Genomic DNA, 16,244 nt, shown 5'->3' with positions numbered 1-16,244 from the left:
AAGCTGTTGTCTTAACACAGCATGGTCAACCAGTTCTTTGGTGGTCAGTTATGTCTTCTGTATCATTACAACAGTTAATAGTCCAATACAAACATCCTACTGATTCCAAGTGTTCTTAGAATGTTGAAAATAACAGGTGGCTGCACAGCACAAGGATGTGTGGAAGTTGTAGAAGTATTTATGGCACGATTGTGTATTATGCAGCAATTACTCAACATTCCTTGTGACCTCCTATATTTATGTTCCACTCCTTTACAAATTTCTTCCATCCAGGTTTCGTTTTTTGCAATCTTTCTTAATCTCTTAATACTGTTCATTTCCTTCAATAGTCTTTTTCCTGTCTCACTTTCATCCTTTGCTTCAATTGTAATCCACAATTTCCTGTTCGTAATCTTGTATATCTTTAGAGGTTGTCAGCTGAGCTGTTTTCTTTATGAACATCCAATCTTTTTTTATTCATCTTAAACAGAAATATTTTTTCAAGTTCATCATTTACAGTGTATATTCTAAAGACTTTAAATAGACCAATATTACATCTTCTTGTTGTCATTTAACAAGTTTATTTTTTATTATTTATTTTTTACATTTTGCAATGTCAAGTGTGCAGTCACTCTATTGCAGCTTTCAGGTAGGAGCATGAGTAATTGGTTTCCGTTGGTAATTTCCATGTTACAACATTGTTTTGGTACTTCAAAAAACTTCTCAATTATAAAATCCAGTTCTTTAAAACTTCTAACAATCTTTCCCTACTTTTATTTTACCCACTGTTCTACTAACCACCACATTAAAAACATCCATTACAATTAAATATATCTTTTAACTGATATTAGTTCCTCTAGTTCATATACTTCTATCTTACAGTCTTCTTAACTGGTAGATGGTGGGTATATTTGAATTATAAGATCAATCAGGATTGATGTTTTAAATTCATCATTAATATTCCATTCAGAACTTTTTTTTTTTTTTTGGTTTTCTTCTCCCAATCATTTTATAACACCATTTTGTACACCCCTCCCAACTAAATTATAGATTCTATAATCTCTACTTCCCTTCCATCAAATTTCATCAACTCCAAGAATTTTTTTTTTTTTTTTAAATCATGTTTGTTCTCCTAATTCTAACAGTTTTTGATCCAAGTTCTAATCCATGTCAGTATTTCTCCCCATTATTGGTACACATTTATCTCTATATTCACTTTCTTATAATCATTACATTCTCATTGAGAATTCTTCATACTTGGCCCCAGTAAAAGGATGTGCCAGGAACTCAGGAACAAGATGTCTCTCCACAGTAGTATGAAAGTGCCATCTGGGCTTTATTAACTATCACACATTTAACTATTACGTCTTTAAAGAAAATGGAAAATGCTAGTTATACAAATTGTAGCAAAACAGTGTTTATGGTTTTAAATATGATTTACTTTTTGGATACTGTTACAGTATTAATGTGTCAACAAGCAGTGAATCATGAATATAATTCTTTAATTTGATCAGTTCTTACATTTTACCTTAGTACAGCGATTTTTAACTGGTGTGATGCGGCACACCAGTGTGCCGCGAGATTTATGAAAACAAATTAATTGAAAGAAATAATGTCATAATTTATGCATTTATTTATTGGTGTCTGGTCTTTCCTCTTCTTGTGTGTGTAAATCAATCAAAATTATGTCTATTTTTTGCCAGATCATCAAAAAAATTAAAAGAATATATTTTTAGTGTGCCACAGAATTTTAATAATTAGTCTAGGTGTGCCGTGTTATGAAAAAGGTTGAAAATCACTGCCTTAGTATATAAAATGTATGACATGCATTAGACCATCATAGTACTTTCCATGTCTCTTCCTAATACAAAAGTATTTCTGTTGATATAATCCTTAATGGAAAATAGAGGAAAAGAAGGGTAGAAAATAATATGTAACTTTGCTAGAAGGGGAAAAAAAAAAAAAAATTTCTGAAGCAAAATCTTGATAAGTTGCTCTAGTCACATGAAATTCTTTCCTGCATTTTTTAATCAAGAGTATATTCATTATGACTATCATACTATCGCACTCACAATCTGTTATTTGTATATTGAGGTAACATGCAATTTTAGTATTATTTTCCCATTAAATATGTTTTCTGGATCTCTAGGAATATTAGTTTATATGTTACATTTCGACTCGACATACTGACTTACAGTATGTTTTCTGAAAAACAGATCGAGTAGAGAAAATCGCTGATGTATATTCATCTAACAAACTCTTTATGTATGTTGAATTTCATTTACTCACTTAGTGCTCCACCTATAATGCATAGACGTTTATAGCAATCTGTTTTGTGTACTAAGAAAGAGGTACTACATCAGTGTTTGTTTTGCCATCCTGAAGAAAAAGACCATCTACAAATTATGTTGTAGTTTTTGTTGCACTGTTGTAATTGACTGTTTTCTGTTAGGTTCTGGATGAAAAAATAAATAAAATAAAAGTAATGTAGTCTGTGTCTCTGAATAAATGTTGTTTGTTTGGAGTTCTAAAAAATTATGAGTTACTTATGGTTGCTAAATCAGATGGGTTGGTTGTTAGTGTCCCCTTTGATTTTTAATTCTTTGATGCAGTTTTTAATCAATGTTGTGATGATATATACATATATATATATATATATATATATATATATATCTTTGCAGAAGTGTTAAGCAAATAAGCAAAAACTTGTCCTGTTCTGTAGGATGTAGAATTCTATAGGCGTTTATACACTTTGTATAACTTGGTGAACTGGATTTTTTGGATGAAGTGCTGTTTTCATTAAAACTTTATTTTTATGAATCATGCCTTACTTCACATAATATAAGCCAGTTGTATCACATGCTATGGAAATCACCGAATCCCGCTAAGAACTGGAAAGTTCATCTACAATGATGTAAGGAACAACATGACTCGACACTGGAAGAGTGGGAAAAATTTCATGTGGTCGATGAGTTACAATACACCTTGTTCTGTACAGACAGTAGGCAAAGAATTCAGCAAGAGCTACATGAAGCATGTTCTGTTGGTACAGAATGGGTCACCCTAATATTGCTGGAAGCTTGGTTGCCTCCAAGGAATATCTGAACATTGGCTGCCGATTAAGTCCATACTGCAATATTGACTTTTTATCCACCAGATGACGGTTGTTTCATGGATGACAACAATGCTGCTGTCCATCACATAAGAAATGTTCAGCAGTGGTTCAGCAAGCACGACAGTGACTTCCACCATCTTCCCTGGCTACCATAAAGCCCAGATCTGAACCCTATTGAGAATGTATGGGACATGTTAAAAAAACAGATACAGGAGCAAAGTCCTCTTCCATCAAATCTGAGCCAGTTAAAAGACTGTCTGCAAACGCCTGGTATGTTGCAGACTAAGATGCAATCCAGCACCTTGTGGAATCAACACCAAACTAAGTGCTATAATTTGAGCTAAAAATTCCAACACAGTATTAAATAAAAGTTTCCAGTGGCTGGTACATGTAGGAAGGACAAGTGAAACTTAACAAAGAATTCACAGTATCCAAAGTTATTGGTCTATAAACCCACAAGGGTGAAGACATACTGCAATTTGCATTGATGTATGATTTAGTAATTATTAATATAATACCTTCTTCACAAAAACTACAGAACACCTTATTACATATAATAGTAGTAATGTAAGTACTCAAATCGATTATATTATGGCAAACAGCCTGTCCCTCAAGTTCTTCAAAGTCTGCAAGGTAATACCACGAGAACCACTCACCACAGAATGATGGTAGCAGAGTTTCTGATGACGAACCCAGTAACAGCTCATTGAGAAAAGATCTTTAATATAAATCTGATGCTTAAACTTGACCAACAAGAGGGATGAAATCTGTGAAGATCTTGCAAATCACCTGCATTGAGAGGGACTTAAAGGCTCGGTGAACAAAATATGGAACGACTTCCAGCAATACTGCACACTATTTAAAGGGGACCTATAAACAGCAACAAGGAAACCATATGGTAGAAGGAAGAAGTAAAGGACAAGTTTCATAATAAGAAATTCCTTTTTAAACAATGGCAGCAAAATAAAACCAAAGAAGATTGCACTGCATATCAGGTGACAATGGAAAAATTTTAAAGTGATAATGAGGTGGAAAGAGACTGTCTGGATGTTAAGAAGGGAAAAATGAACAAAGATTGTTTATCGGACAAGACCTGGAAACTCACAGAAGAACAATATAAATTAAAATGTTTGCAAATGCTAAATCTCAGAGAATTAAGGAAATCCATTAAAGCAACTATAGAGAGAAAGATAAGTTGGTTAAAAAATTTGAAAGAGAACATAAAAGGAATTATGTGAACAATTTGGCAGGAGAAGCACAAAAAGCTGCAGAATTAGGACACACTGGGAACTGTATGAGGTGACAAGGAAAATATGCTCTGAAGAAAATTGTTAGATGGAAAGAGCATTGTGGTAGAAATGTAGAAAACAATACAACTAAAATGATTAGAAGTTTGATAATTGAAGAACATCCTAAGGCATAGATTTAAATATTAAACTAAAACCAATATCTAAAAATAAAATAATGAACATAACACAAGATAAAAAGTGGAAAAGCATGTGGTAATGATATATAGCAACAAAAATGCTTAAGACAACTAATGAAATTGCTGCTGGTAAATTGCAACTGATCTTTAACAATGTGTTATTACAGACTGAAAAGATAAACAGTGGAAAGAAGCAATGATAACTAAAACTGCAAAGAAAGATCTCACTAGATATGAAAATTGGAGGGGGGGGGGGAATGGTCTACTATCAGTACCTGCAAAAATTTTCTGTAAAATATTGATAAATAGAATTAAAAGCGAATTAGAAAGGATATTGAGGCAAAATAAGTTGGGTTTAGATCAGGTGGGAGTACTCTGCATCAGGGGCAGCTTGTGCATAGGCACTGCGGAACAGCAGCACCCCCAATTTTTCTCGACATATAAATATATTTATATTTGCTTGTAATATTTAATTTTATCATCAACAATCCTATACAATTCTCTTATTTTGTATAAAAAATAATAAAAATCCATCTTGTAGCACTTAGGAGGGCGAAGGATGCTAGCAGCACTGTGTTTACCATAATGTCATATTGCTACACACACAAGCATATGCACGTCATAGTGAGATACGAGTTATTGGCGTAACATGGCACTGTCTGTCATGCAGCTTGCACCAAAAGTAGAGTGTTCATAGTGCTTATCGTGTTTACTCTGTCTCTTTAAATATTTGGACATTACAATTAACTCCTCTAATTGTAAATCCATTCCTTTAATTACAATTAAAGGAATGGATTTTATTTTTAAGTAATTTTGAATTATACTAAACTGTATAATTTTATCGATAATAAACAATATTTTTTCATGTTTAATTTTTTTTAATTTTTATAATTTTGATATTTTATCCAAACATGAATACACTATACTTACAGTGTGTATGTATATTTCGAAAGTTGCAGCATCCCCACAATTTCAAGCCACGAGCCGCCACTGCTCTGCATCACATTTTTACTTTAAGGAACGTTAATGAACAAAGCAGAGAACTCGTTATACTTAAACTTTGTAGATTTTGCCAAAGCATTTGACAGTATTGAGAGAGAAACCATTACGGTTATTAGTAACTATGGAATTCTTGACAAAAATGAAAGAATAATCAAAGAATTTTATAAAGGAAGTAAAAATTCTGTTATTATTATTATACAAACACCTCATGTAGTCAAGAATAATCAATGGATTGCACAGCAAACAACATCAGAATGGTCTAAGATAAGGACTGATGTGACACAGGGTTGTGTAATGTCTGGTTTGCTGTTTAACATAGTCACTGATTAGATTATGAGCAAAGTTAGAGCTGTAAGAAGAGTAATTAAATGGAATCCTACATCACAGTTGGAAGATCTAGATGATATGGTCTTGATATCATCAAAATACAAAGCAAAATCAGAAACCTTACCAATCTATCTTTCTATCTCAAAATCAATCTACCTCACCAATTCATTCTCTGTATCAATAATGATAGAGAATGAAAAATACAAAAAGCCTATAAATTTTAACTAATGTATGTTCATAATGTAAGTCTTACATATTTTATCAGACTTTGCATTTGACTTTAAAAACTTTAAGTAAACCAGTATCAAACAAGCTGCTGTAAACAAACAAGCTGAGTTAATATAACCTGCTAATCAGAGCAAAGTGGCCCAAAAAACATGCCTCTAAAAAAATTACAATATTTTTATTTTAGTTAATTTATTTTTATTTTATTTATTTTTTGCATTAGACAAGTATTTTTAAGTTTATTAGTCAACCTAGCAGATATTCTGCATATGGTGACGAAATCTTGGATAAGCCCTAAATACTCCTTTAATTTGTATGCATTGTACTTTGGGAGGAATAACCATAGGTGGAGGAACGACCATTAGTACTTTTTCCTCTTTTCTTTTTTTATGTATTGGAGATTGTTTACAATGACTAGCAAATAAATTTTGTTGGATATATAGATTGCTGATCTGGTTGGCCAAGTGGTTAAGTGTAATTGTAGTTCAACCAATAGGCTACAGGTTAGAATCTCCTTATGAGCATGGATGTCTTCAGATGGAGATTAATTTCATTGTCCAGTGTTGTAGGTCTCTTTTTCTTCATCCCATCATCCACAAAAGACCTTAGAGTAGATATTAGGAAATATTCCTCACAGAAATCTTCCACTTAGTCTTAGATTGACACTTTGCTTTCAGCTCTGTAAGTGAAGTAGGAATGGAAGACTAGTGTAGCTTGAAAAAGTTTCAGGTTCGGTCTCTAGAGCAGGATTTCCAGATTATGTAAAATAAATAAATAAACAATATAAAAATAATAAAATAATTAAAGTAACACTTAACTAATCCACAATACTAGTGTATTATAGGTTTATAACCTGTAGTGGTGGGAGTCACATGAAATAGTTTTCAAGTTACAAGATGTTTAAAACTGAATATTTATTTAACCTTAAAATGCTGAATGTGCAAAAAATCATAATGCCAAGCAACGCAATTCACAATTTTTGGTAATACTTCTGCCAGGCTTTATCACTTAAACACTCTTATTATCTTCAAACGGAAGGTACAAAGAGGGACATTAGTTAATGTGCAAAAACAGTCATTTTTTTGAAAAATTTTTAAATTTTCAATCATCAAATTTATCAGTGATTTCTATCCAGTTTTCTCTTTTTACTCTTATCAAATTATCAATTCTATTAGTATTAATATTTGAGATATCTTTGCATGCTGGCAAATATATCATTATTACTCCTAAATACTGGAAACAATAAGATAGTCCAAAACTCTAATGATAGTGGTGTGAACAGCCCATTATTTTGTTCACGTGGGATTAATTTGGTATGTGTAAGATTGAGAAAAATCATTATTGACAATTATGTTTATAAACATGTACTTGAAAATAATAAGCAGAGAATTTTTTTAAAAAAAATTATTATGCAACTTTCTGGTAATAATTCTAATGAGTTTTGTCATTAACATTCTGTATAAATCAACTTGCTATATCAGGCTGTGATCTATGATCAAAGATATCTTAAACATCACACCAGGAAACCAAAGTACAGCATCTTTAGATATCAACTTACTCTCTAAAAGAAAAATATGTTCCCTATATCCTTCACAAAAGAGAACGATCTATTAAATTAAAGATGCCAAGAAATTATATTCTTGGTTTAATCCTTTATCTAAGTGTAAGCAAACAATGTTTGCATGTGAAGCATCTTCATGATTGGGCTACTTGTATAGAGAGGCTAATGACTTCATATCAGCTGCTTAGTATCCCATAATGCAAAGCACACATCCTTTCAGATGTGTGTGCAATGCTATGCATTATGTGAAGGGCCACTACCCAGAGCAGTTTTATTTATGTCATATATATAAATGGTAATATATGACTTCTGCATTACTTCAAATGTGGTAGTTCTTCTGGGTCTGGCACCCAGTGATGAGACCTCAATAAAGGTGGAAACTGACTTGAGTAGTGGTCCTTTCCATAATACATTACATTATACATCTGAAAGGGTGTGTGCTTTGCATTATTGGATACTAAGGCAACTGATGTGAAATCATTAGCATCTATATACAAGTAGCCCAGTAGAGAACATACTTCATGTGGAAACATTGTCTGCTTATACTTGGATAAAGGATTACACCAAGAATATAATTTCTTGGCATCTTTAATTTACAGTATAACTAAGTGAAAAAACTTCCGATAGAACCATTTATTGTATTAGAAGCATGTATGTTATTGCCAAACTTAGATACGTGAAAGTATGTGAAACAAAATTTAATAAATAATTCCTGTTTTAAAACACGTATCTGAAATAAAAATAATAAATTCAGAATTATACTTTTTTTTTTTAAAATTATAACTTGTTAGTATTGGTGACTATATTAATGGTATTTTCTGTGTACAATATATTACACTCTAGGATTAAAGTTGTTTCCAATTTAAATCAGGTACACATATCTGAAAGTTATTCATAGAAAAGAAAGGCTTTTCCAGGTGTCTGATTTTTAGTGACTAAATTACAACAATTACAAGGTGATCGTGATGAAAAAAATTTTCTGAACTGAACACCAAGTGAATACAAAGCTTTTCTGATAGATGTATACAGGTAATTTGCTGCATCATCTGTTGTAGATTGTGTTGTTTTGAAGGAAAACTTTGGTAAGTTTGTGTTTTTTCCCTTTCTAATTTTAGCTCTATCAAAGAATGTAAGTGACCAGCTTGGCATTCCAGGTAAGGAACTTTTAAGGATTTCAACTGAAATCTTCAAATGTGTAAAGCTTGCTTTTTTTGGAAGCAAACAATAAGCAGAACTTGAACATGTGATTGATTTTTTAAAAGTTCAAAAGCAAAGTGATGTCCATTGATGATGATGAACAAATAGGTGAAAAAGTAGCACATCAACAGCTTATTGATGCACAGTGCTATCCGCAAGCTAGCTAATTTAGCTGACCTGGTTGGCTAAGTGGTTAGCATATTCACTCTGCAACCAACAGGCTGCAGGTTTGAATCCTGCCATGAGCATAGATGTTTGTGATTGTCCTTATGTTGGAGATGAATTTCACTGCCTGGTGCAAGACAACTGCCTGGACTACTAGAAGTAGCTTAAAGTTCCATGTTTGGTCTCTAGATCAGGGTTTCCAGACCCAGTAAAAAAAATTAATAAAAAATATATATAAAAATCTTTAGCCTGCCAGCAGTACTAATATACTATAGGTGTTCAAGCTTTTGGGGGGGGGGGGGGGGGATGTAAAAATTAAATGCAAATCTCATCAGTTTCATGGCAAAGGCACTCTCTGAAATAATCTGATGGATTACAGAAATGCATTGCTCACTCTGCTTTGTATGGGAAAGAACAATGTTCTGTACCTTGCTTACTCCCAGACCTGGTATCTGCAATATTTTTAGTCTTTCAAAATTTAAGATGGTGCCAAAGTGAAGATATGGATATCATCATAATTATAATATAATAATAATTTTTTAAAAAAATTAAAAAAAAGCAGACTATACTAGCAATGTTTAAGCATAGCGCCTCTTTAAATACTTTCAACAATGACATACAAACTGAGTGCTGAATGTATCATGTTGCAGAGACACTTCTGTGGATAACCTGAATTAACTGGAAATAAATTATCTCAGAGAAAAGAAGAAGAAAAAATACAATCCAAGAATTGTTTGATCAAGGGAAATGTACTTTTATAATGCTTATCCTATGTTTAAATCCCAACAAGCTTTAATTATTTTTCTGTCTGAATTCCTTTACAATACTAATGCCAAAGTGAGTAACACTTACTGAGTTAGTTTATGTCATTCAGTTTCCAGCAAATGAATTGCATTGTATCATTGATAAAGTCATGCAGAAATCTACAAGAAATAAATTTTGTTGAATAAAACTCACTCAAAAATAATAAAGAAGTTGCTGTCTGAACATACTGTTGATATCTAACAAACAACTTATCATATATATAATAAAATAAATAATAATAATCAAAACATACATTCTGTAAATCTTCTGATCCTATGTTTTATTTATTCCTTCCATCATTGGGCTTACACAAGTTCAAACTTGATTTGTATTCCAATACATAATATATACATACATAATCAGAAATTATATAACTAAAGTATTGTTGTAATTATTTACATGATTACAATATTTAACTGTCGTGATAGTAAAAAGCTGAAATATGTAAAAAAGCTGAAATATTGTCTATGGAAGCAGAAGTATCCATTCTGTAAGTATACAGAAAGAGCTAACTGATAATACAGTGTAGCTGAAAAACTGTTCTAAAACGTGTTTCAGTTTATGCCATTTTATGAATCTACAAAAAAAACTTTAATTTTCATTTCAATTTATTTACCTATATCACAAATCAAAATCAACTAACAAAAGTCTAAATCAAAATAACTAGTAATACCTTTAACACCTCATCCTTCATTTTAACAAACATCTTTCATAAATAAACAATTTGAATAATGTATTTACATAACAATAAAGAAACGGTGAATCCCTTTTATACTTTGCTAACATTTAAAAGTAAAGTCTATATAATTTTTTTTTAAATATATGCAAGTTATAAATTCTATTTTTTAGTTCCAGTGATGAATAATGAAAAGTCAAACAAGACCTCTGAAAAAGATTTGGCTAGCAGATGAAGTTTTATCTCCAATATATATATATATGTCTGTCTGTCTGTGTGTGTATATATATACATACATAATTACATACATTACATACATACATACAACTCACTATGTATGTAGTAACAATCATACACTACTCCTTTGACTGGTAGAACAATATGTATCCAGATTCTGAAGTCTTCTGTGTATCTGATGTCAGTCCATAAAAATCTTCAATTGCAGAAGCATCGATTTTCTATCAAAATTAATATAAGAAGAACCATTTAAAACAGCATGTGCACCAAAATTTTGAATACAAATAAATACAGCATTATCAACATTTTTTAAACTAGTTTATGTTGCAATGACCTTTTAGTGTTGGTATCTATGGTTGAAAGTAGAATGTGACATTGGCAGTTCATTAAATTGCTTTTTGAAGTTTTATATTTCTTACATGTGCTTGATGAAAAAAGTTTTTCTTTAAGTTGAATTCCACCCATGAAAGGTTGCAAACCTATGGTACTAATGCACCATATCTGTTACTCCAAATGAACTAAGCATCTAATAATCTAAAATCTCTGCTCTAGAGATCAAACATGAAGCTTTTTCTAGACACTTTGGACTTCCAATAAGCAGGGTGGTGGTGGTAGTGGTCATCTTACACTGGATGACAAAAATTGTCTGATACACAGACATTCACCAACATATATGCCCATTAGTGAGATTCAAACCCATAAGCATATTCATTGGTGAGAGGAAACACTATCTGCTCAACCAACCAGGATAGTAAAGTTGAATATACTTTTCAGTAAAAAGTTGTAATGCAGGAAAAAAAAAACTATCTATAATAATAACATAAAGATATTTATAATTATTTCATCATCATCATCAAATTCCTGACATGTACCCTCAAGGGGTGTACAGGATATGATAGTACTACATGAAAAATTTACATCATTACTAACTTCCTATCTACAATTTTCCTCCAAATCAATCTGTTACCTGTCAAGACTCCAACATTATCAGATCTCATATTTCTGTCTTCTAAGGCACTTGGTATGGTATCAATCCACCTATATCTTGGTCTTTCCTATGGGTCATTTTCCTGCCAACCTGGCAGAGAACACTTGTTTTGCTAATCTTTCCTCACCCATTCTGTTCAAGTGACCATACCACTTGAGATTAGCTCTGGTAACACATTCCTGGATGCTGACAATGTCAAGTTCTTTCCTAATATCCTCGTTTTTAATATGATATTGCCATTGATGCCATCTGTTCACGCCTTTAATCTTTCTCAGAACTCTCATATCTGTGGTCTCTAGTCTTTGGTCAAATGTTTTACTTCTGACCCAGCTCTCAGATCCATAAGTTAAAATTGGTTTGAACACTGTCTTGTATATAGCTAATTTAGCGTTCAAACTAATTTCTCTCTTATTCCATATGAATTTATTCAATTGACTTCCTACCATACCAGCTTTGTTGATTCTGTTGTCTATTTCCATATTTAATTTATCACCTTCACTAAAAATACCTAAGTAGCTGAAATGTCTTACTTGTTCCACAGGTTCCGAATTCAAAACACAGTTGACATTTTCAACGATTCTACCTATTTTCATTGTCTTTGTCTTTTTATTGCTGATCTTCATACCATATCTATTACAACAGTTATTCAATTTAGTCAGGGAATCTTGCAGACTTGTAGCAGATTTATTTAGAAGTATAACATCGTCCGCATAAAGCAAAGAGCTGACATTAACATCTCCAATTCTGATATCATGTTTAATACCACTTTCCTTCATAATGTGATTCATATAGATAATGAATAACAGAGGGGATAATGTACATCCTTGTCTCACACCATAATTAACATTAAACCATCTTCCTGTACTTCCTTCAATTCTAACTGCTTACTTGGAATTCAAATAAAGACCTAAGTATTGCTTGATATAATGCCCCACTGACACCATATAACTGTAGTGTATTGAATAGCTTCTCTCTTGGCACCTTGTCGTATCCCTTTTCCAAATCGACAAAACTTAAATACAGATCTTTCTTATATTCCCATGCTTTCTCAACTAATTCCCATGCTTTTTACAACTATCTGTTGTAAAGTGAAGATCTGATCCTGACAGCCTCTATTTGGCCTGAATCCAGCTTGTTCTTCACCAAATTTTTCTTCCACACTTCTCAACCGTTTTTCAGGTATACTGGCATAAATCTTGCCCGGAACACTCAGGGGAAATACGTCTGAATTTTTTCTCACATTTAGTTTTATTTCCCTTTTTATATATAGGTACTCTTAGAGCTCTACTCCAATCATCAGGAATTCGTCCCTCTGTCCAGGCCTTCTGAACTATGCAGTTCAGCCACTGTAAGACTTTTATACCACCATACTTCATCTACTCCTGCTGCCTTTCCACATTTCAAGCCTTTGGCTTTTTCTACTTCAAATATGGATATATATTCCTGACTGCATGCCTGGTCAGTGTTTTTTTACCACTCTGCTGTCATCAGTGATTGTTTCATTTAGCAGTTTTTCGAAGTAATTACTCCATACTTCAAGGATATCTTTTTCTCCCGTTTTTATGTAACCTTTATCATCTCTAACTCCTTTTACAGCACTCTTTCCTCCATTTCTAAGCTTCTTCAACAACCTCCAGAATATTTTGCCACCTTCTTGACATTTATTTTCTATGTTCTTGCCAAAGTCCTCCCATGACTTTTGTCTAGCTAGTTTTACACAGTGTTTAGCTTTCTTACATTTGTCTCTGTATTCTCTAAGAACACAAGCTGACTTATTTGCCAGGAACATTTGATATGCTTTCTTCTTTTCCTTCACTGCCTCTTTAACTTCTTGTGTCCACTATGGAGTTCTGATTTTTCTATCCTTGCAGACAACCTCACCACACAACTCTCTAGCTGAATCGATCAGGGTTTTCTTCAAGGTTTGCCCCTGAATCTCCAAGGTTTGGTTCTTGTTGTCAAACTCTTTCATTTTTTCTTCAATAATATTTGTGTATTTTACTTAAATATAAAGAGCCAACTGGCTTCATTTCGTCTATATAAACATTATTCAAATTAAGGGGATATTAAATCCCACATTGTTTTAAACCGAATAAGAAACTCAAAGATTGGAATCAGAGAGTTTCATGCCGAATATAGTAAACTATAAAAGTATCGGCGGTTACTAGCATGAGCTAATGCAAGTAGTCCTAGTACGTAGTACAATCTCAGGCAACTCGTTGCAAAGGTGGGGGAAAGTTCTGATTGCTAATCTTGGTATTTTCCATAATGTAAAAACACATTTCCTAGGAAATGTAAGCTGTTATTACATTATAGTGGGAGGTCACTACCCAGACCAGTTTCAGCCTTTTTTGAGGCTTCATCAGTGAGTAGCTAGACCAAATAGATGCCAAAGGGTATAGCGAAAAGAACTTATATACTCTGCTATACGAGTTGTCAAATAGACGCAACCATTAAGTTACTTAAATATAAAGAGCCAACTTAATTTGAATAATGTTTATATCGCTGAAATGAAGAGTGTTGGCTCTTTATATTTAAGTAACTTAATGGTTGCACCTGTTTGACAACTCGTATAGCAGAGTATATAAGTTCTTTTACCCTTTGGTATCTATTTGGTCTAGCTACTCACTGATGAAGCCTCAAAAAGGCTGAAACCGGTCTGGGTAGTGACCTCCCACCATAATGTAATAACAGCATACATTTCCTAGGAAATGTGCTTTTACATTATGGAAAATACCAAGATTACCGATCAGAACTTTCCTCACCTTTGCAACGAGTTGCCTGAGATTGTACTACGTACTAGAACTACTTGCATTAGCTCACGCTAGTAACCACTGATACTTTTATAGTTGACTATATTCGACATGAAACTCTGATTCCAATCTTTGAGTTTCTTATTCGGTTTTAAAACAATGTGGGATTTAATATCCCCTTAATTTGAATTTGTATATTTTAGTCTACAGTTCACATCTGAAAGCTGCTCAACTTTTATTCGCTTTTAAACTTTCTTACATGTCATTCTTTTCAATATGAAATTCAATTTTATCCTGCTCAAGACTAAATAGTGATCGCTTCCAATTTCAAATCCTCTGTACACTCTGGTGTCCTGCACCAGGGAGAAAACATCACCATCAACAATAAGAGACTCTTCTTATTCCTTGCTTCTTCACTCCATGTGAATTTGTGCACATTTTTATGTTGGAACATGGTGTTAGTAATAACTAGTCCATATCCTGAGCAGAAATGCAACAGGTATTTGCCATTATTATTAGCTTTGCTCTTTTCTCCAAATTTTCCCAAAACATTTTTGTATGTCTGACAATCACTTCCAACTCTGCTATTTAGATCCCCAACAAGGACCAACTTTTCCTTTTTCATTGTGTCAGTAAATTTCTCTAGAGATTTCTCAAAAAATTCTTCCACTTCTACCTTAGTAGAGCCTTCTGTGGGACCATAGGCACAAATAAGTCTCATTGTCCAGTTCCCCATTATCTTATTTGCCCACATTACTCTACTTGAGACTGTCTGCCATTCAAGAAGATTAGCCTCGTGTTTAGTGTTGAATACTATGGCTACCCCTTCTTTTCCTTGATTGTCATTGCCTGAATATAACATTTTGTATTTATTGCTCAGAAAGATCTAACCGGTTTTTGTCTTTTTTGTTTCATTCACCCCTATTATGTCGATCTGGTACCTAATTCCTCAGCTAGCTCCATTTCTTTGCCATTCAGGCTTCTTATGTTGATAGTACCGATCTTTAACTCTTGAGTTGGGGTGTGCTTTCAGATTTGTTCCAGTAGCTGACTTTTCGTTGTTCGCCCTGGTTCCCTGGCGAAAACAACGGGAGCCTTGTTTAACTGAGCGATGCCCCAGCCGGCATGAAATTTTGTCATGTTGTACCATCATTTTGTATATTGGTTTAAGCCAATAAGAATACAATTTGGTCGGCTACATCCCAAATTGTCAGCCCATCCTCGACCATTCAGTATACAGGTAGATACCCCCAACAGGGTGCACCACGAGAAGGTGAGGATTGGACATTAGGTCAGAAGCCCTGGTCAGTTCTCTACATTCCTTTAAAGACTATGTGGAGGTCTCCTCTCAGTTATACAGCTTTGACCCTTAAGCACCCCTTATAATTATTTATAAATTTAAATTATAAAAATGAAATAAAGTAAAACCCCTTTTTTACACTTTTTAGGGGACTGATGAAAAAAGTGTAAATAGCAGGAAAGGTAAAAAATCATTAAAAAAGGCTAAAAGATGACCTACTGCTAGTATGCGAGTATACATACTAGATTACAAAATTTAATAACCGAAAAGAAATGAATTTACTATTACTTACATTTATCTATTTAAAAAAATCTTTAATTGTTGATTGTTTTTTCTTTTTCTGCACTCTTATAAGTTCCACCTGCCTCTCCACAGTGTATAAGGCCCCATTGTCTCCTGATGCACTTGCAATATACCACCTCAAAACAGAGATAGCTTCCACTGCTTCTTTACTAGTAGGGACGGTAGGGTCTTGATCTCTTCTTCAAC

The 16,244-nt window shown here is 33.1% G+C and overlaps 1 protein-coding gene across 1 annotated transcript in view; it reads right to left on the bottom strand.

Moving 5' to 3' along the window:
* Positions 1-10,055: 10,055 nt before the first annotated feature.
* The window catches only part of Usp12-46 (Ubiquitin-specific protease 12/46), a 179,285-nt gene continuing 173,096 nt past the window's right edge, over positions 10,056-16,244 (bottom strand). Inside the window, exon 9 of the mRNA XM_090396425.1 lies at positions 10,056-10,935. Within this exon, the coding sequence (XP_090252551.1) occupies positions 10,834-10,935 (102 nt within the window). The 3' untranslated portion in view covers positions 10,056-10,833. The remainder of the gene's footprint in view (positions 10,936-16,244) is intronic.

The sequence above is a fragment of the Typopeltis vanoorti genome, chromosome 8 (assembly GCF_054136105.1).
Source record: "Typopeltis vanoorti isolate ZY-2024b chromosome 8, IOZ_Tvanoo_1.0, whole genome shotgun sequence".
In the NCBI taxonomy this organism is placed as follows: Eukaryota; Metazoa; Arthropoda; class Arachnida; order Uropygi; family Thelyphonidae; genus Typopeltis; species Typopeltis vanoorti.
Note: the sequence above shows the minus strand (reverse complement) of the source record. Positions and strands in the feature narration are given on the sequence as shown.